This window comes from Brienomyrus brachyistius, chromosome 14 (assembly GCF_023856365.1).
Source record: "Brienomyrus brachyistius isolate T26 chromosome 14, BBRACH_0.4, whole genome shotgun sequence".
NCBI lineage: Eukaryota > Metazoa > Chordata > Actinopteri > Osteoglossiformes > Mormyridae > Brienomyrus > Brienomyrus brachyistius.
In genome coordinates, this window is record NC_064546.1 from 18,890,189 (window position 1) to 18,912,357 (window position 22,169).

General features: G+C 40.0%; 1 protein-coding gene across 3 annotated transcripts; it reads right to left on the reverse strand.

Annotated features, from left to right (window-relative positions):
- Nucleotides 1–1,569: 1,569 nt before the first annotated feature.
- Nucleotides 1,570–22,000, reverse strand: slc18b1 (solute carrier family 18 member B1). 3 transcript variants are annotated; one of them, XM_048974501.1, is made up of 15 exons: nucleotides 13,357–13,853; nucleotides 12,499–13,196; nucleotides 9,967–12,125; nucleotides 8,830–8,947; nucleotides 8,499–8,570; nucleotides 8,119–8,211; nucleotides 7,804–8,024; nucleotides 7,463–7,679; nucleotides 6,138–6,203; nucleotides 5,725–5,829; nucleotides 3,999–4,241; nucleotides 3,027–3,076; nucleotides 2,789–2,900; nucleotides 2,534–2,645; nucleotides 1,570–2,381 (listed from the first exon to the last, which is right to left on the reverse strand). In XM_048974501.1, the coding sequence occupies exons 3-15, from the start codon at nucleotides 9,987–9,989 to the stop codon at nucleotides 2,356–2,358; spliced, it is 1,458 nt and encodes a 485-aa protein (XP_048830458.1). In that variant the 5' UTR covers nucleotides 9,990–12,125; nucleotides 12,499–13,196; nucleotides 13,357–13,853; the 3' UTR covers nucleotides 1,570–2,355. The 3 variants fall into 3 exon arrangements, with proteins under 3 accessions (XP_048830458.1, XP_048830457.1, XP_048830459.1); XM_048974500.1 differs by having other exon boundaries at nucleotides 9,967–13,196; XM_048974502.1 differs by lacking the exons at nucleotides 1,570–2,381; nucleotides 2,534–2,645; nucleotides 2,789–2,900; ... (7 more) ...; nucleotides 8,499–8,570; nucleotides 8,830–8,947 and adding exons at nucleotides 13,864–13,957; nucleotides 14,184–14,258; nucleotides 14,395–14,490; ... (7 more) ...; nucleotides 20,936–21,075; nucleotides 21,675–22,000 and having other exon boundaries at nucleotides 10,982–13,196; nucleotides 13,357–13,406.
- Nucleotides 22,001–22,169: the final 169 nt, after the last annotated feature.

Here is a 22,169-nt window from a genome sequence, read left to right on the forward strand (position 1 = left end):
TGCACACAAAACACTTTGAGAAGGTACGCTGCATAGTGGACATGTCGTATCGGACAAAGTGGAGAGGGGCAGTCGTGCTCATTTCATGTGTTTATGTAGAGAAGCTAGTTCATAAGCAGAGTGCCAGAAGTGAGATATGACCTTACTTTGGTTTTAAACAACAAACTAAGTGCGAATCTGCAGAGTTAACTGGGCCCCACTTTGCAAACGATGCAACCTGGCGAAGCATGTCTCTGGCTCTCCCTGATTTATACGAGTCTAAAGATTGTCAGGTGTGTGTGATAACAGATATAAGACACATGATAGTGATATAATTTAGCGATTATTACGTTTCGTGTTTCTATTTAAAGTCATGTTTAGCCTACATGCAACTTCATATCTCTTTACTCGGTGACAAAATGTAGGCTAAGCTAAATGACGAACAGAACTAACACAAAATAGAAATCTGACATGAGTGTATTGGTGACGTTCTGCGACAGCTGAAGCCAAATGAATATCAGAATCCATGCACTGAAAGGAGTTTAGTAATATATTTAAATGATATATTTACAGTATTGATTTGGGATTTATACAGATTGGTATCATGATTAAAAAAGGTAGAAAGAGTACCTTTGAGCAATCATGTAGAGCACGGGTATCAAACTCCAGTCCTGGGGGGCCAGAGCCCTGCACATTTTTGAGTTTCCCCTCATTTAACACACCTGATTCCTTGTGCTAATTACCACACAGCTCTTGAACTGAACCATTTGTGGTGGAACAGGGAAAGAACTAAGATACACAGGGCTCTGGCCCCCCAGGACTGCAGTTTGACACCCCTGATGTAGAGCAACCAAGTACTGAAAGTAATGGCCTAAAGTTTATTGATGGGTTCGTATTTAATACCCAACTCCTAGCAGAAGCAGTGGAGACCAGCAAAGTCAAAGTGTGTTGGCAGATGGTGAGCAAATGGTGAAAAGACTCCTTAATGAGTGGGTTTCTGCCGTCCTATTTATGCTCCAATTCCCCAAACAAATAGACCCCTCTTGAGTAAACTGAGAACAACCAGTCCCCAAATATTCACTGTGACAACATTTCTTTTATAATGACCCAGATTTGTATATAAATCTTTATTTATAAATATTATATATAAGTCTGCCCTGCGATGGGCTGGCCCCCCATCCTGGGTTGTTCCCTGCCTTGTGCCCGTTGCTTCCGGGATAGGTTGCGGACCCCCCGCGATCCAGTAGGATAAGTGGTTAGGAAAATGGATGGATGGATTGATATATAAGTCTGTTAATGATAAATAGAAGAAGCAGCCATAGCTATGACCAGTAAATACATTCATCTAATGGATATCCAGTGCCGCAGAAAAGAGGTGTGTCTGGTAGTGCGCACCCCAGCGAGGGCACCAGTGCATCATGGGAAGACACACAAGTGCAAGCTAAGGGGAAATATCAGCAAAATCTACATAAATCAACTTGGACAGTGGTAAGAAAAAGCACCATACTGCTTTTGCAATCTATAAACATTTTAAGAACTTGATTCTAAGTGGCAGAACCCAGCACAAGAAAACTATACACACACGTCCGATAAAATTCAAAAATAACTTTATTATGAAATTAGCACTAGTGACTCCTGCTGCAGTTTGTGTTACACACAGCATTAAAGGATCAAACTATCACAGACTTCCCCCTCCAAAGAAATTGAACTAGTGGGCCAAGCAAGAACATCAAGCTCCACCGGTTCCTCTGGTCCTTTGTTTTCTGATCCGATCCCGCTGGTTGATCTCATCTCCGTCACCTCACAAGATACATCTCCCTTTCACTACAGATTACAGAGCTGAAGGTGCAGCGTTTAATCCATAGCTGCGGCTTCCTGAGGTGAGCGAGGTATAGAAAAGCCCTCTGCTCCGTGCCACACAGCAAAGGCGCCCAATAACAGTATCAGTGCAGGTTTCACGAGAGTGCAGTGTCTTTTACAACTTTAAAGTCTCGTAGTTCCCCTTCCTCTTCTTTTGAACATAAACATGGGTTTAAAATGTTCTAATACAGGAAATTATGAATCGTACTAAATTTCACAGTCACAAAACAATACTTTACCCTTTATTGGTTTTATAAAAATATGAAGTTTTCCCATACAATACAGTCTATGGCCAAATTTATGACAAAACTTCAAGAAGCTATCAGAAATGATATTCATCATATATACAATGTCATTTTTGGTGGAATTAGCTATATATCTTTGACATTTACATTTATTTGGTATTTGAAAGTCATTTCAAATCATTATGTTCTAAGATTCTTAATGCTTCATTCATAAATACTTAACACTACATCTTCGCCCAAGTCAAGATCCAGATTCCTGGTCCAATGACTGTCAGTCTTTTGAAACATCACTCCTTCCTGCAAGAACACAACACAGATGAAAGGGTTAGCCTAACGTGGAAGGTGCATTTTAACTGAGTACTAAACACACGTTGTTTTTTTCTAAATCGAATTTATCCTTAAGAAATATCAGTTATTTTCATCAGCATAAATGTATAAAAAAATCATACCTCGTTTAATTTTTTTCGAAACAGTTGGGCTGTCGACTTGGATCCCTGTAGCTATTTCTGATCCAGTAGATTCATCTTTAATTAGGTTTGGTTCAAGGCGTAGATTTTGGGACTTGAGTGTGAAAATAAAATCTCAATCATTAGTTTACTTAATATTAGGCAGAAAAGGAATGTGACTAAAAATACTAGAGTGTTGAATGAACTTTATAAGCAGTGATGGGAAAATGAAAGACAAAATGCCTTAAGGATTCTCACCGGCATCTTTGAGGATCCAAACTCCATTTCGCCGAGATCCAGCACCGGACTGATCGGAGGAGAGGAATTAGAGAGGGGCATCTCGATTACCGACCGCTGAATGTTCGCCATTCTGAGTTTCAAGAAGAAGAGAATGTCCACAAGAGATTCGGAGTAGATCAAGCAAGTGGCTTTTACAATCAGGATGTAAGTAAATTGCACTTTGAAGACATGACACATGTAGAGGAGGGTGATGGACCTTTGGGTGCTCCCAACAGCAAGGGATGATGAGGGGTGGCTTGTGAAGATCTGAAAATGACAAAGAATGATACAATACTAATTTCACAAATCGTAGTGTTGGTATAGGTATTTGTATAGGTCTAAAAAACAAATGCTAAATTAAATATTATAGTTGAATGAATAACTCAATTTATTTGCATCTGCATCTTTGGCTATTTTTTGCTTTGAGTATTTATATATTTATAATTATAATTGCATTATTAATCTTAGTGTTTGGGCAGTTCTGTGGCACAGCAGGTACTCCCATTATCTCCCAGTTCATACGCCTGATTTATGGCTCCATTCCACGTGTAGGAGGAAAGAGAAAGCATGCGAGCCCATGGCAATCGTGCAAATGTAAACGCCTCGCATGATCCAAAAGGGCTTTCTGTGAATCCATGTCCCTGAATTTCACTTAGCGGGTCCGGGCCCCTCAGTGGACTGGCATCCCATCCAGAGCGTAACCTGCTATATCTCTGGTGCTTCTTGGGATATGCTGGCCGTGAGTTATGTATTGAAAGTGGTTGCAAAAAATGAAATGAATGAATTGTAAAATATGATAAAAGAATGGAATGTAGAATTTCTAACAATGCCGAGTGGTTTTTTTTTTTTGCCGTTCAGAAAACAATTTTGGCTAACAAGTGAACATTTTTGTGTATTGTACTGTACTTTTTAGCTGCTGTTTATAATTGTCATTTTGGTTTGAAAATACAGGGTAGGCAAATATAAGCTTGGGCTTCAGCCTGTACCTTTCTGCTTCTCAGCTATTGCTGGATTTTATTTGTATGAGGTTGGATTTGTAATATAAGGAAATTATTATGATTCTGAAGTTATTATAAAAGAACCAGAATAAAAGTTCATTCATTCTTTCATTCAGCATCCATCATCTTACACCTGCCAAACTGGCTTAGTTAGAAAACTCTGAAGATGGATGATAAAATGGGAAACGTACAGAATCAATGGAGGACTCCATGTTCTTGGGGAGGGGGGGTCGACAGACGGCACGGCCACCGCAGTGGATGTCACCCATGCTCCGGGCCGAGGACGCACTCTCCTCCGGAAGGCAGCCGTAATCCAGAGGCGAAGATGGGACGTCCCACCGGTGCGGGAAGCCAAGAGGGGAAGCTATCACACCCTCCCCATGACCATCGAGAAAGGTCACCCTGTTCCACTCAGGATAGTTATTCATCTGTCTCTGAAGAGATTACAGCAAAAAATATACTAAGTTACTGCACAAGGGGGGATTTTATGATCGTTCAGGGTGAGGGTCAACATTACCATTAGCCTATGAAATATTCTGAATCGGTGAGTGACAGGGGAGCGGCACTTTGGGGACCAATCAGCTTTCAGCTGGAGTTAGTGCCTACGTTATTTTAGCCATTAGCGGCTGACTATTAATTTTATTAATCGATAAAACAATTCTTCATGCAAAAAAAATAAATAAAATACCCAGTATACGACATCCTTCAATCAAATCATACATCCATTCATTTTCCAAACCGCTTATCCTACTGGGTCGCGGGGGGTCCGGAGCCTATCCCGGAATCAATGGGCATGAGGCAGGGAACAACCCAGGATGGGGGGCCAGCCCATCGCAGGGCACACTCACACGCCATTCACTCTCACACGCACACCTATGGGCAATTTAACAAGTACAATTAGCCTTAGCATGTCTTTGGACTGTGAGTACCCGGAGGAAACCCCACGATGACATGGGGAGAACATGCAAACTCCACACCCATGTAACCCAGGCGGAGACTCGAACCCGGGTCCCAGAGGTGTGAGGCAACAGTGCTAACCACTGCACCACCATGCCGCCCCTCGAATCATATAGTAAAACTGAAACAGTGAGCACAGCTTGGCGGTTAGCCATAGGAATCCTCCTCCCGATGCATCTGTTTAGCTGAGACAGGTTTCATTTCACTGGATTCAGGAAGTAGAGTAACATCAAGAAACACGCACAATGTCGTACATTTTATGGCAACACGACCTTCTAAAAAAGTGATTCTATTAGTCATCTGGAAAAAAAAACAAAAATGGAAAAGACCTTGTCCGCTGCGTGACATGACTGTCAACAAGTGTGGGAGGAGAAGTTCCCCAAAAAAACGGTGCTAGAATTACTTTACTTTTTCAGAAAATCTCCCCACCCAAGCCCTACTCAACTCCCCTCAAAAGTGTACATAGTAAATTACTAAAGTTACATAAACAATAAGGAAAGATAAACTGATCTAACAAGCTTGAACATTGGTTGAAGGTACCGCACAGGCTGTTAGACACAGAGACCCAAGTCTCCTTAGACAGTCGCATGTCGCCATCACCTTCCTGCTTGAACTGCATTCTGGGTAGTGCTGGACACTAATATCGTAGATGTGCGAGTAAACATTTTATTCATTACGTAAATCTTATATACCTGCAAGTAAAACTAACGTCAGAATAGCATGCATACTTAGGTGACCCAAAAATACTACATATTATTTCACAAAAATACAGTATTGCTTCAATTACGAGAAAGGAAATCAGTCACATCCATGTTAGATGAATCAAAAGAAACTACAAATACTGAAAAAAAAAACAGACCACTTATAACCAACACCCATGCGCAGTTTTTTTTTAACTATTAAATCAGTCGCCTCTCAGCATTGCAGTGCGAGTCGGGATGGTGCAGCGGTTTCTCTCACCGGTAACAGCTGCTGCCATCGGATCTCACTCTCGGCGGACATCAGGATCAGTTCGATCTCCTTCACTCTTTTCTCTTTCTCTGGATCCTCATTGTCATAGTGTCTCTGTGACCAGAGTGCAGGGAGGAAGGTGAGCACCCCGTTCCGGAATGTCACCAGACATCATCCCGCCAAGCTCTATTCTTAATAAATTAAATTCAATTAAATTCAATTAAATTAAATTAAATTAAAGTTTATGTTCTCTTATTTACAATAGAAATAAGAGAGAGCGCAATGATGTTTGGCAGAGCTTGTTTTTCCTGATCACCCCACCCACATCCATATGTTATTTTGTCACTTTGCATTAAAACTGCTCCATTTTCCTGGTCTGGTACATCGAAGGCTATTAGTTTAATCCAAATAACTCGTCTTACTTGTATTGCGGCCGTTCCAGGCTGCGGAACATTGGCGGTCATGTACGCAGCACCAGGGAAAGACAACTGGGGAGAGAGTCAAAAGTGAAAACAGGCAGACGGAGAGGCAGCTAGCTGAGATTTCCTAAATACGTTACGAAATAGAGAAATCACATTACACATTTTCTTTAATAATACTGGTCAGAGCAGTGTGAAACCTCATATGAATAAAAATACGGAAGTAATAAAGTCATAGTTACAAATATATTACAAGTGTTGCAAGTGTCAGCCTGAAAAAAAAAATGCCAAACTCAAACGATCTTGAAGTGCCAGGCAGCTTTTACTGGATGTAACATGACCATGTCACATACATAACTGAGGTGTAGAATCTGCTGATCTTTCTATATCTCTGATCTGTGAGTATGTAAAAAACCAAAGAAGTAGCACCTCAAGTCAGACAATGTAAGTCAAGACGGCTGAAGAGGCAACGGGAGCTACTGTGAACGTCAGGCAGGGTAAAATAAAAGAAGCTAAACAGGGAAATACGGACGCTAAAAAACCGAAACACTGGAACGGCGTTCGATTGAGCGGCGAATGAGAAAGAGGAAACAGTGAGGATTGTGATCAACTGTTATAAATCCTCAAAAACATGAGGACAAAGTTTAGAGGTTTAACCATGACTGCATTGCTATACACAAACCAAAAAAAAACTACCCAGTATACCCAGTCAAGTCAGACGCATGTTGGCATGGAGTTTGGTTCCAACAGAGAAAAGGGTTTGATGGAAGCATAACAGAATGGAGGTCATTTGTGTCAAACATGAGCACCATGAACTGCATTCCCTGCTTTTGAAAGCCAGCCATTGTATCTGAGGTACAATATATCCTACTCGACAGAGCACAGGTTAACAGCAGAATACAATGACATCATCAGTCCTCCAATCATCTGGAGAGCCAAAAAAAGCCTGATAATTACTGGACTGCAATCTCAAAAATCATGGCTTGCTGTTCACTACCTAACGTATCACTCTTTCGTAATCTGTATAGCTATTGCACCAGTGCAGCTTACTCTAGAACCTGGCCATTCACTGGAAGCTCAACCTATCTGCACTTATGTCTAGTTGTGTCCTTGATATCGCTCTTATTTGTCATTTGCTATTGGTCTCGCTCCATACATCACTCTGAACAAAAGTGTCCGGGAAATAAAGTAAATGTAATGCAGATGCATAATCAAAAGGCAAAAACAGAAGAGTAAAACGAAACTTGACAAGTGAATTTTATGTTCTTCAGGTTGACTTCACTAAAATGACATGTTATTACAAATAATCAATGGGAAACACACTTTACCCGCTTTGTTCCTGGACCGTGATAGAACTCAAGGGGAGACTGTGCAAGGAACTTCAGCGTCGGAGGGTAATGAGCGAAAGCATTTATATGGTCTGCTTTGGTGTAGTTTAGAGCTGCATGTAGCAGGTCAGCTTTGGGTAAGTGCTGCAGGTAGCCCTCCTGCTCAACCTTTCGTCGCATGGTAGAATTCCAGTGATTCTTGATGGCATTATCAGTCCTGCGCAAAAAAAAATTTACTTATGATAAAAAAGAAAAGATCCACAACAAAATATTTCACCCTTATAACAGTGGGGCATCGATATTTTCTGTTGATGCTAAATAGCTGGAGGAACGTCCCCAACCTTCCAGGCAGAAGTTTGGCTATTTCAGCCCATCGGTTCCCCAGCTTCTTGTGAGCCTGGTAAATGATCTGGTCCTCCTTCTCCGTCCAGGACGTCTTCTTGACTTCGGGATTCAGGTGGTTGTGCCAGCGTTCCCGGCACTGTTTACCGATGCGACCCCTCAGGTACTTGGCTATGACGGACCACCGCTTGGGGCCATACTTCTGGACGAGTTCGATCACCTGCACGACATGCGATAAACCCAGCACCATCAACACCTTTGAATTCAGAAGCTTTTAACGAACATTAAATGGCTGGTTATTTAAATATGCAGACCTTTTTATCTTCTTCTTTAGTCCAAGGACCCTTGATGAGTTCTGGATTCAAGACTTTCTGCCATCGGTGGTGGCACTGCACATCTGTGTGGTTCTTCAGGACAAATTTAAGTTTTTTTTTTTCCCAATCGAAAACCATTCTTAGACTCTCGCCAAATACGGCCACACCCTTAACACCCTTGTGCATTACATGTAGCCTAATTTGAAAAGACTGATGTAACTTAACACTAGACATAGACATGGCAAAGGCCTGTGCTGGCTGATTAAAAAGAAAATGTGTTGTGTTTTGTATTCTGCACCCATTAATACACACCAAATGAACCAAGATGTCTCCCACACAGTTGTGTGTGATGATCATCATAAAAGCACAGTAGTTCTTACAGGCATAAAACTTGCAATAAGTTTCCAGTCTTGAGGTCCATGATTGTCCACAAGCTTCCTTAGTTTTTCATCCTATAGGGAAAGGAGTCAAAGGTGCAGGCAGTGACATTAATGAATTGCTATGGACCACACTAAATGGAACAGGGCAAACGGTTTTGGTAAAGAGACAACAAGCATTACGCACAGGACCGGGCTGCCTCCTCTATATATTAATGTCTCCCCACCATACTCACACATAGGATCATACGAATGTGTAGTAGGACCCTTTTGTGTAGCCATTACAAATGTTGTAGTATAATCCCAGCAAAAGTCCATTCGAGCCTTTTCTTACTTCTTCACGAGTCCACCGAGTCCTCCCTACGCCGTGCTTCCCAGTCTTGGTTATTGGGACATCAGGGTCCAGCCCGTTCAGCTCCGTTTCTTCATCGTCGTCTTCACTACTGTAAACACTGATCAGTAGAAACGGTGAGCCGTGAGGGAAATGGAGCCCATACAGGTGCAAAAACAAAACAGAGTGATACCTTGCAAATCTTAGACCAAAATCATAGACGCCCCTTCCAAAAAAAAAAAAAAAAACAGATACGGCATGTAAAATACTACCGTGAAGTTTGCGCATTCGTCCAATACATGCAAGACAGACCTGTTTTGTACGTTTACAAGTTCGGTCTAATTTTGGCATACTTAATTTCACTAGAGGACGCATGCATCATGCAGGTAAATGAAAAAGTATGTAGAAACATCATACTCCCATATATGCATTTCGTTATCAAGTAGTACTACTTTCATGCACGCGCAATTCCTGAATAGTCTTAACTTATGGAAATGCATTAAAATACCATCATAAAACTATACAGACCAAGTTTCGTGCACAGATTAGTAGGTCATCAGTTTCCCCTTGATTATTAAGTAATTCTTTCCTGCGCTTTAAAACACGCCCTAGATATATTTTTTATGCGGAATGCCAAAAGTTGTATCAATAAACAAACATGGATACGAAACAATACCACCGCAAAACCAATTTCGTAAATTCATGAAACGTTATAATAAAGTAAAGCACGTAGGAAAGCTTTAAAAATACGGTTCATAGACACTGGCACCCATAAGCTACTGCCTGGAAAGATTGTATGTCATCTTTAGGGGTTTTTCCCCAATCATCTTCGTATTTAGTTCTACGTTCACATTAAATTACAGTATAATGGCAATTGCAACAGGTGCGATTGTTTTAGGGCAAAAGAATATTCAACTTCCACCGTAAAACAATACTGGACACGTTTAATAATTAAACTGGAAACTATAAAATTGAAATGAGAGTAGTTCCGCTGATATTTTGGAAAAACAGCCAATTGAAATAACGATTTCTAACTTTCTTCCATAGCGACTAAAAAAACAAAACAGAAAGCACTTGCTTGATCCCTACCAAGTGCCTTCACTTGCATGCACGGAGAAGGCGGTTGCAGAGTCACCGTACCTGCGCCTCTGTCGCTGAGCCATCTTGACGTTACTTCCCCGGTGTGGGAGCGCAGCGGAGTGGAGGGGAGAAGCAGCTCGCTTCGCTTTAGGAGAGCGATACAAGCAGCTCCCGTCGCCGAAAAGTCACCTCCCATCCGCCGCGTACACATCCGCAATCTGCATGTACATTAATTAAAAGTCTACCCACGTGCTGCAGTGAAATTTCTAGGTGGGTGGGGCAGCTTAATTTAGTAATATATAATACAGCCAAAATGGATTTCACTGTTAGAAGAGTTTGGAGATCGCAAACACTAAATTGCATTGTATAATGTTAACGCAGTTATTGTGGTTCCTGGCTTCTTCACTGCTTAATTACAAGCGCAGCCTATACCACACTACAACAATTTTGATATACAAGTATTTTATCGAAGTAAACACACGAAATGCAATATTAAAATTGTCTGTACTGACGGCGCACTTGTATTGCAATTGTTTATATGAGCAACTTATTATACAGCTTACTCTGGCAAGTAAATGAGTGTCGGACAGACGCTCGCGATACTAAAATCCTGACAATATTGTCGGTCATACAACTACCGTCGTCTGGACCACTCATACTCATATCGACATGTATTAACATAAGACATCTTGCTACCATATACACAATTAGAGACACCACGTTATACTGCCTGCCCACTAGGTGGCAGAACGACCCCGTGGGAAATGTTTACCATCACCACCTGCAATACACATACTGCTGGGTTAAAACAAGTACGCAGAGCAGTTTACCCCATTACCCTGAACAAGATACGCCGCTGGAAGGTGGATGGATGGATGGAATTTTAGAGGATCTTTAAGTCACCAACAGCGTTTCCTCGGGAATAGTCCAGATAATCAGAAAGTAAATGAGTAAGAGTCTAGCAAATGACATTTCAGAAGGTAGTGACTCACCGCCTCTGTTACCTAATATGGTTCGAGTGAGAAAAAGTTACACCATTGCTATTAGTAATATGCAAACATTAGCTGAACAACTCTTACCATGTTTGTCATATTCAAATTTTATACTGTAGGCTACAAAGAAAGCTACCCATGAACCAGTTTGGAGTTCTTTTCAAGAATCATGACTCAACCTCACAAAGTATATCATCTTACAAAGAATGCTGGTTATGATGTATGATGGGCGAAGCGAAAAATGAACCAAGTGATGCAAGTCACAATACATCAACTAGTGATTTCTCACAGACTAACATTAACAATTAAGCAACAAACAGTTTGCAGTTGATACTTTTCTCAGGTAGGCCTCAAACCATTTTCTCCCATAATATTAAACATTTAAATACAGCTAAATTGCACCCACAATTGTGTAAATACAGGTTTACACAAAGTTTGACAAAATGAGATGAGTAACAAGGGACATATCCTTACATGACAGTCCTGAAATACATTCACATCAGTACTGCACTACAATCTTTATTTCAAATACGGCAATTAACCCATTATAAAACAGACATACATATCTATAATTTATTTTAAATCAACAGAACTGCCTGTGTCATAAAGGCAAAGATGACAATACAGTCCGAAGGTTGCACAAGTTTCCCACAAAGTCTTCAGTCAATGATTCAGAGTAACTAGTACCATAACTAGTACTGAAGCCAGTGTGGTATTCTGCAAACACACAATGCAGGTCATTGTACCAATAACGCATATGTGAAAAGTTCACACATTGTATTCTGGTTTACTTTATGCAAATTATTTAGATAAGAATAGTTGCCGATTATACGAGCGGCATCCAGAGCCTCCCAGAATGTCTGTGCTGTGCACAGAAAAAAGTCACGTTCAAATAAATTATAAACGTTAAAAAAAGACCTTCTAGAAAACACTTTATGCTACAGTACTTAAATGAAGTTACATCATTGCACTTTTAACATATAAAACAAATATGCAAATAACCACTTTGTAATACGAAGAGCATTATTTAAAAAAAAAAAAAAAAAAAAAAAAAAAAAAAACATACACACATGGAATTAATAAGGACAATGTTATTTAAATGCCTGGATAGTCTGCACTTAGTGAAAACCGCTCTCCTCGTCTGATGGGGTTCGAGACCACCGTGTGGAGTCCGAATCAGAAGAGGATCCCACTCTCCAGTGGATACACGTCCAACTGTTTGAGGCCCTTAGACAGGGATACGATCAGATAACCAATTAACTGAACCACAGGGCAGTCAAATGAACTCACTGACAGTGATACATTTTGTCCAACAGGAGTGCAAGTTACAATGCCGCGGGCATTCAATGAAATATACATGTCCTATTGTTAAAGTTAACCTTGTCTAATCTATGCCTTTGGTTGTTTATAAGTCCATTTTACTTTATCTTGTAGAACTTCCCTAGATAAGTAGAGGTATTAGAAGTATTGAGCTGCTGGGTGAAGTTTAAGTTTTAACATTAAACAATTTTTTTAAAGAAACTTGTCATACATTGGCTATGAAACAAACAAATTCACCAAATACTAGGAATAACAATCAAATTGGCAAATATATACTTACAGCAAAAAAGAAAAATGTGTCCTTCAATGGCTGAAGCCCACCCACAATTCTTTGCTACAAAACCTCCAAATGATCAGCCAAAGAATCACCTTTATAAATAGAATATAGTAAATACGAAGTGGGACAGTGCACTGAGATACATTCTCAAAAGCCATTCATCTGCAACTAATCATCAAAAAAATTCATCAATGGCAAATGTGAAACTAGACAATGGTCATACTATTGCAACAACAGCCATTACATGACAAAAGTTTTTTTTTTGGTGGGGGGGGGCGGGGGGATGAGAGGGGAGCTAAAAAAAAAATACAATGAAAGATTGCATCTTGTTAGGCTGTAATTTGACAGGTTATTTTAATTGAGATTAAGTTGCACCTAATGTCTCCTATGATTGATAACATTCAGTTTTTTTTGCATTGCCAGAAACAAATCAGTTTTAAAAGGACACAACTTTGTTATATGAAATAACTATAAAAGACTGGTCCATGATCGTACTTAGTAGGGATATTACTTTAACAAAATCATAAAAAGACACACACAAGGATCAAAAACAGGCAAGATCTTTTTTTTTTTAAATGAAAGGATATTGTAAGCTTAGTAAAAGCAGGTTGATTGGGTTTGCAGAGCCTTGTTGTACGGTCTAACCCAGCAGAGGATCCCTCTCTCCACCAGACATCAGCCTTGGGGCATCTTGGGGCAACCTTGGATTGACATACAGCCAAACGGGATTGGTCAAATTAGCCCCGGAGCGTGCAAAACACACTTACTCGTATCACGATACACTATGTCATGAATTAAGGAAGAGGGAGAATCTCCACGCAAGAGGGCTATGCAGACATATTACAGCTCTTAAAATCTTACCTGTTTTTCCATCTTACTTCATAGAAGAAATATGCGCCCAGAAGAAATGACTAAAGAGAATTAAAAAAATAACACTGAGTATAAGCATGTAAACAGAGTCCATGGGTTCAAAGCAACCAAGTTGCAGACGACTCATACTTACGGACTGTATTAAAGCCTATTACACAAAAATTCAGGTTAAATACAATGATTTGTAATAAACGCACACACTAGTTTGTGACGCTCGTGAAAAGATCTCTTGGCTTCGACAGTACAGTTCTTTATTATTTTAATTACTGCATAATAATTATTAGTACTACTAGTACATACTTTATTTTTCCGGCTTTCCTACAAATTCCACTTAAAGACAGACTTGGGGAATGGATCTCATTCGTAACCTGGGGACTGCCTGCATCTGACTCACTGCTTTAATGTCATTTTTCCTTCCTCTCGATTTCATCAGGGGATTTAAAGCATTTAAGGAAATATGCTACAGTAGAACTTTTGTCAATTTTAAATAACACTTACAGCAAGAAATCCAATTGCTCCCTGAATGGCTGAAGCCCACTCAAAGCTCAGTGTCTGGGTTATAAAACCTCCAAACGTCGGGCCGAAAAACATCCTGTGAAAATAAAACTCAGCTTCTTTACAAATCAGATTACCTGGGTAATTTCTGGGAGGGCAGAGTGATTTCGATTACTGGGACATTTAAATATAAATATGAGCAGAGCTCTGAAATTGACAGCCACTTCACAAAACTCAAAAGCAGCATTAATCTCCTCATTAACTTTCTGCCAAGAATGAGTAGATTCTTAGAACTCTGATACATAATAGGAAGAGGAGCTTACCCTGAAGACCACACAGCTCCAAACAATCCAGATACCAGCCCCAAAGTGCTCAAACCCTCCTCAAAACCATTCTCACTGAAACGAGCAAACAAACAAATGCAACATTTTTAGACACTTAAGCATCTCAACACGTTCTACAAGCAGTGTACGTCGTGGGCTGGTAAGCCAAAACTTCACGAACGCGACAAAGTTACATAAAAAGCAAACTCACTATGCGCAAGAGATTATCTCAGGGAACGTAGGGATGCCGGTCATGCCCAGAGAAAAGCCAATGATGGTCAGCATGAAGACGAACAGCCACAGGTGACTAAAGGAAGAGGGAAGATTTTCACATTATCACCAAAATCTGGGCGATGCATTCAAACGCCAAGAGCTCAGACCAGGGTTAACTTTAAACGTTAAACATTTCATGTTGAGTGTCTTCCTACACTAATCACCTTTAAAATGTACAAAATGCTTTTAATGTTGTCATTGCAGTTTTAGACTTTACACTTTCAGTAAACAAATGGTACAAACATATAGGGACAGCCCAAGTCATAGCGAAATAAGCGGCTGCTAAGGGCCCAGCAGCCACCAGGGGGCCCGTGTGTGTATGTGTGTGTGTGTGTGTGTGTGTGTGTGTGTGTGTGTGTGTGTAGGATATGGGGCCCCAAACTAAATTTTGCTTGGGGCCCCAAAAAGGGTTGGGCTGACCCAATGACCATGTGATTAAAAATGAGGAAATTTTATACAACATGTCCGGGGGGGGAGTCTGCAAAGGAATATTAAACCACATTTAGGTAAATGACAATATTGTTCAGCAGTTTGTGAAAGCAGAAAGAACAGACTCACTGAGAGATGTGGAAAAAGGGGGCCGGTCCCAGCAGACAAAACCCAGCTGCAGTACCACTGCCCCCCATGACCACCAGCCATTTCCTTAAGGACTGCAAGGAAGACATTAGCATAGGTCAGCGTCATATCCAATCACAGGCAGGCTGACGCAATTCTGCTGAACGTGCTTTTAGCACCTAATACCTGAGACAATAACAACTCGAGGCATTGTTGATAAACAACAGACGATCTTTAAGAGAAAGATAACGTAGCCTTGCACTCCTATAGGCCTCGTACAGGTGACGTTTATTTAATACTTACGGGATACTTGTCACTGGCAAACCCAAGTAAAGGCGTAGAGAGCGAGTAGGGCAGGGATACGCCAATCAAAAGGAGGCCGACGAAAGCAGCAGAGAGCTGAAACTGAGAGAGATGCATTAAACTTACAGCCTTTCTGAGGCAGAAGGTCAAGGAGCAGGTCTCATGGTGTCACAGCAGAAACTCAGATCGTGCAGCAAGGGCGGTGTGGGGTTGCTTTGACCGCGCCAAGCCTTAAAGATATAAGCAAGGGTCCAAAGATCTGCAAAGCCCTTGGTATTGAACCACTGGGGGCAGTAAAAGGACTGCAGTCATAAAACAGGGAGGACAATAAACCACACATTCAGTCACCACTCAATCCACGTCATGTGCTCCTGCAGTCACACACACAGTGTTACTAAGGACTCAACAGCAACGACTTGGTTCGTTTTCATGTGCGCTTACCCTCCACATTCTATTTAAATACCGAAACATTATACGGCGCCCTGCATCCCCAAAGCCCCGTAACGTCACACCGAGGACTGGTGTCACTTAGAAGGTCTAAGCATTTCTAGGCGTCAATCATGTCGTAAAGATGGGCTGGTGCGTGCAGGAGAGTCGCCTCTGAACTGTCCAGAAGTCTGTCGTTTGTAAACTTAATCAAATTCGAATGATACATCAGCAAAATCTAACAAATGCGGTGAAGCCGGCATTCTACGCTCGGCTTGTCACACCGACCCAAATGCTGTGTAAAGCTCAACAGGCGATGACCTTCTGATCCGGACTTAAGCCTATGATCACTGTTCTTTGCATGTGTATGAAGCAGTGAAGGCAAAAGTTTGAAAACATAATTAAAAATTGAAAATTAAAAAATTATATATACCAGTATAAACATACATATATACATACACACATTTATATTTACACATATACTATATTTACACAGACAGACATATATACACACACACATATATTACATAGGAAAATGTATTACAGAAAACCACAAGTCCAACTTAAGCTGCTTTTGTTCATTGAGTTTCTTTTTTTTTTCTAAAGAATGGATTATCTAAATGTTATTACACTGGAAAACACAAACACACACCAGCATTACCTTCTCTGTGGCAAATATGGCCAAAGTTGCATCAATGAAAGCCAGACCTGAGCTCAACGTGAACACAACGAAACACAAGAGGACTATTTTGGGATGGGCAAACAGCTGGAGGAGCGAACCATCAGTGGGAGAGGCACCTGGGAGGAAAAAATAATGACTGAACCAGTGATCATACGATATTGAGTATACCTTTAAATTCATTTCCCCATAATGACAAACATAATTATAGAGCTACAATTCATACTGCCCCTGAACAGTAGCACGTTATTTAAATTCAGTATCAACTATGTTTTAGTAGACCAATACAAGTAACTCTTAAATAACTATAACTAATATATATATATATATATATTATATATACACGCACACATACATACATACATACTGTACATACACACACACACCCCCTGCATCATGCCCATTGCTTCCAGGATAGGCTCCGGACCCCCCGCGACCCAGTAGGATAAGCGGTTTGGAAAATGGATGGATGGAGATATACATCTATCATTAAGGGGTTGAATGTCCCATGCACTTAAGTCACAAAAGTGAGCAGCATATTCGCCCATCGACCTACGTCTGGCGTTTATGATTTATGAGCTTTAGACGGAGAAACGCCAAAATATAGGCGTGTCGCGTGTAAATGACTCTAAAGCACCTTCTGCAAGACTTATGCGTACTTAAGTGCATCTCTCTCTCTGGGGGGCTGCATTAGGTCACGTGCCCCAACACGGCCAAACTCAATACTGCAGTCTATAGAAATCCTAGCAAAAAAAAACTTAATATTTATGAATCTGGAAGTAAAATGTTACAGTCCAAAACACATTTGAATAATTCATACAATTATACATCAGAATTAAAAATTCTATACCCACCTGAGCAGAACACTCGCCTCATTGGTAACAAGGGGTACAATGCTATGAATTACACAATTTTAATATACCTAATAAGTTAAGATAATGGTAGTTGCCGTGCACAAAATTCAAACACTATTTCACAGTAACATTTCCTGTCAAGGGATTCTCCCGAGAACGACCAAATTGAAGCACAGCAGGCTACCGCCATACTTTGAATTTGCTAATGAAAGGGTTTCTGCAGACTTCAATTAGGTTCACAATGTAAAGTAAATGGTTCATGTTCCATGTTTTGCTTGTGGCCAAAATCATTGAGGGTACAACCTTCATTTACTTCTTCCTCAATTAAATTTCACTCCTTTTCAGGTTAGGAGTAGTGGACGTATCTGTGCTGATGAGAGGAGAAAATGCTTAATAGTGCATAACCTAAGAGCTTTTTGTTTTTTTTGTTTTTTTACTTAAGGGCTTAATGGAAGAATCAACTCCCCAGAGGATGAGGTCAAGAAAGGTAAGGGGCTGGTTACATCAAAACCGGAATGGGGCGGATTGAACAGCCCTGTCAGTTTACTGAGGTGAGATGAATTGACGGCAGCTTGTGTTGGTGCAACGATCATACAAAAACTTACTAAGGTTTGGTAAAACCAAGATGTTGAATGGGACCATGAGAAGCACAAAGCATCCCAAAATAATAAATGGAACTTCGTATCCAAATGACTCGTACAAGATGCCACCCATTGGAGGTCCAATAATCAGACCAAGGCCAGTAAAGATCTCCAGGCTGCCCTTTAAGAGAAAACACGCAATGCAGAACGACCGGTTTAACACTAACATCTGTCTCAGATGTAACAGACTATGACTTCTATCAGATCCCTCTGAGGGACGATACAAAGAAGAGCAATCAACTGTGCAGCTGCACTCCCATTGAGGTAATGTTTATAGTAAACACGCACAACAAAACAGAAATACACGTATTTACATTTAAAGTGGCAGCATAGATTCCACCCCATAGATTCACATACGTATCGTATACGTGTTTTCATAGCTTGTTCTTCATTTCGATGTAAACATTTCCCGCATATTAGGAATATTACACTTACTATGACAGTCGCTATATTGTTAGGAAACACTTTCGCTATTATAGCAAAAGACGAGGTCATGGCAGCAGAAAAGCCCACCGCGTCTATAGACCTCACGATGAAGCATAACACAATGAAGTCTATCATTCCAGGGCACCTGTCAAGCAAACTATAAAAAAGGAACAAAAAAACAAATGGTTGAATAAACAAATGGACAAAGGAGAAATACCCGCATAGGTTGTAAAAAAAAAATCAACAAATAAAATATGCTGGACAAAATAGAAATTAATTGCAGATGAAATTCTCAAACCCTTATTTCCCAGTTACATACAGCTTAAGAGGCTTGTCATTACATAACCTGGGGGCCTGGTGGTTAAAGACACACACTTCCAGCTTCATAGCTACTTCAAGTCCCTTATGGGGCCTTAATGTCGTATAAGAATGGTGCTGGACCCGCTGCCACATTAAAGTATCTACCCATGACTTTCGATAAAAACCACAGTTAGGCAGCAAGCTTGAAGCAAAAGTAGAGGAATTAAACATAAAAGCGACATCTTAAGTAATTTGAAAACAATCCATATGTCATAAGTTGAGCACACTCCTGAAAGAATTTCTTAAAGACGAGTATGACTTACCCAAAGAGAATAGTGCATATTGAGGACACAAACAACCCTGAAATTATCATGAATTTTGGTCCAATTTGAACAATCTGAAAATATAAAAATAAACAGAATTTTTCTCAGTATTACATTTCAGCTCATATTTCCTCCCTATTTATTCAGTGCAAATGCCCCCCCCCCCCCCCCCCCCGCGCCAAATAAAGTCCTTGCTCGGGCAAAGAAAGATTAAGAATTTAACAAGGCACCAAGAGTGGTTAGCAGGGGAGGACAAAGTACATTTAGCTGAGTTCCGTACTTAAGTACATTTTTCAAGCGTCTATTCTTTAGTTGATCAATTTTAATGGACACTTTGGTGACTTTTACTCCACTACATTTCAAAGATGAATATTTGCGCGCACGCGTGCACACACACACGCGCACACACACACACACACGCACGCACGCACGCACGCACGCACGCACGCACGCACGCACACACACACACACACAGTTTTGTTGGGACAGGATGAGGATGGCGTTAAAAATGAAAATGAAAAGGACAATGGCTGTTCTTTTGTCAAATCAATTGGGTACATTCTACAGGTATTTTATTCCACAAGTAACAATCACACATATTTCCTCTTGTATATATTTCTCTTATTACATTCTCCACCTTTCAAGCAGTAGCATGCAAAACCGGCATTACGAAAAGGATACATAATTTAACAAAAACAAAAACACTTTAAATACCGATTCCATTACTCCACATTCAGACCATGAGCTACTAAAGAATTCAGCCATCCATGCAAACTCTACACTCAGGGCACAAGTGGGATTCAAACCCACAACCCTGAAGGTGTGAGGCACTAAGCCACCGTACCTTAGTCCTAGTAAGACTTGAACAGCATTAAATATAACAAAAGACAAATTTTCAGATATTTCAAATCCTGACTAAAGCCTAGAAACTAAGACAGATATAATCTTCAAACACACAAGATTAAAAGGCTTGATGACTCTGAATGCTTCCGCCAATGGCACTCCAAGCGTTTCTCATAGGTCTGCTTTTCAACCTTATTGGCCTTTGATCAATATAAAGCTGCTAATTAAGAAAGTTTAACTTAAAAGGTTTCCACTTTGAGATTTCTTCTGATCTTTATTATTAATCAATCAGCCCCATATTTTAATCTCTCCATGTAAGTATCAGCAATATTGTGTATGGGAAGACATACTTACCAAGATTAAAATATATCTAAATATTATTATTATTATTGTTGTTATTATTATTAATAATAATAATAATAATAATAATAAATTGTTACAAAAAGTTTTTGGTAGAGGGGAGAATGAAGTAATGCAGGCTAGTTAGTTATTAACGTAAATGAACAATACAGCGGGCAACTTACATATTTACCCAAGATTAGAGATGCCGTCAAATTGAATATTGCGTAGCAGCCAAATATAAGGCCAATAATAGTCTGACTCACTCCTTTTTTCGTCGCCTGTCAAATAAAAAAAAGAGGTGAATGAAAAAAATCACATGAATAAATAACGTGAGTAGAATAAGAAGAATCTGTTAAAAATCGGGATTTTAAAAGACGGTTAAATGTTTTGCATTCGCTTTCCATAATGGTGTTCTGTATACCTTACATGTTTACAATACACCTTTTTTATTTTTATCTGGTTGCAGCATGAATTAACCCTCCGGCAAAACATGTTATACTTTCAAGCGTTTGGTTTTAACTTCAGCCTAAAGCAGCCCAGCGAGTACCGAATGCATTCTCCTTAATTCGCGTGCGACCATCCGCCGCATTTCTGACCCAGGGTCACGCGCATTCCCGAACACATGGTGCCGAAAACAACGAGTCGACAGAAAAGTCCGGCACCGCGATGCAGACAGAGCGGGTTTGTCGGCAGAAGCCGCGGGGAAGATGCGCGCAGCTCACGCGCTATTCCTGTGAAAAACGTCACTCGCGTCAAAGTCACAGTGAATTATATTTTTAAAAATTACCTCGTTGGGGAAAAATGGTCCTAAGATTGAATAGCATATCATCGAGCTGAAATTTACAGAAGCCATCGATACAAGTGTGAATATTTGCTGTTTGGACATCCTTCGCAATGACACGGCGGATTCATTGGGGACTCTGGAATCTGTTAAAAGCAAATAAATAGCAAGTTGAAAGCTCACGACTATAGATAAATTATTGGTAAAATTAGTCAACTATTCAGAAGCGGATTTAAGCCCAGCTTAACATTCCTCGCATTGTTAAATGGCTTGTCTTTCTTATTACAGTGTAGTTCTTACTGCAGTTTGTGACTGCTTTTTCTAACATTTTAGAAATTAGCGTGGAATAAGTAGAACGTAAAAGTTGTAAAAAGGAGCATACAGTATATTTGTAATGTCACATTAAAAGCCCCACCTCTTATCCACCATCCCACGAAGTGCAGTTATTACATTACTAAACGTTTGATAACTTCAGTAAAATATTTCAAATATAAAATATGAAAGCAGGTTCATTACATATTATAACCACAAGGAAAAACACATATCAAAATGTGACCAATTGAAGGAGAACATTTGCCGTCAACTTTAAGACTGAAAGACAGAAATCATTACATTTTAACCATCAAAACCTGCGTGACGTTATATCAAGAAGAGTAACCATTTTATCTTCAGATATAATCTACAGACGTGCAAATGAAACCAAACGCACCTTCTTCAAAACTGATTTTTTTTTCTGTTTACGCACCTGTTTGTGAAACCTCCTTTGAGTCTTCATGGTTTATATGATCGTCCATTTTTACTTTCGTTGCCGTAAGGTATATTTTACACCGATTTCTTACGGTTACATATAATTAACCTAATTAAATCGATCCCAAAACTTTGGGATAAGTTGTGCTCTTTTTGGTTCATTTAACATTTCTAATACCCATCCACCGATCCCATTTAAACTTTTTAAATGAATTTATTTAGTCCTTATATACAGACACACCACTAACTAGCCCCCAAACTGCGGTGTTTTTACGCTTGACAGTTTAAAGCGATTTAACTACCACTTGTACAATGGGGGCGGTATATAACTCCTTTAAGGAATCCACTTCCGGTTTAATATGGCGATCATTCATTTCAAAGTTAAAGCCCCTTGTTTCTGCCATTTTCAATGGAAAAAAACTATATTTTGGTATTTTTCCCGCAACCCATACATATGTATGTTTACATGCATATACATATTTTGACACTAAAG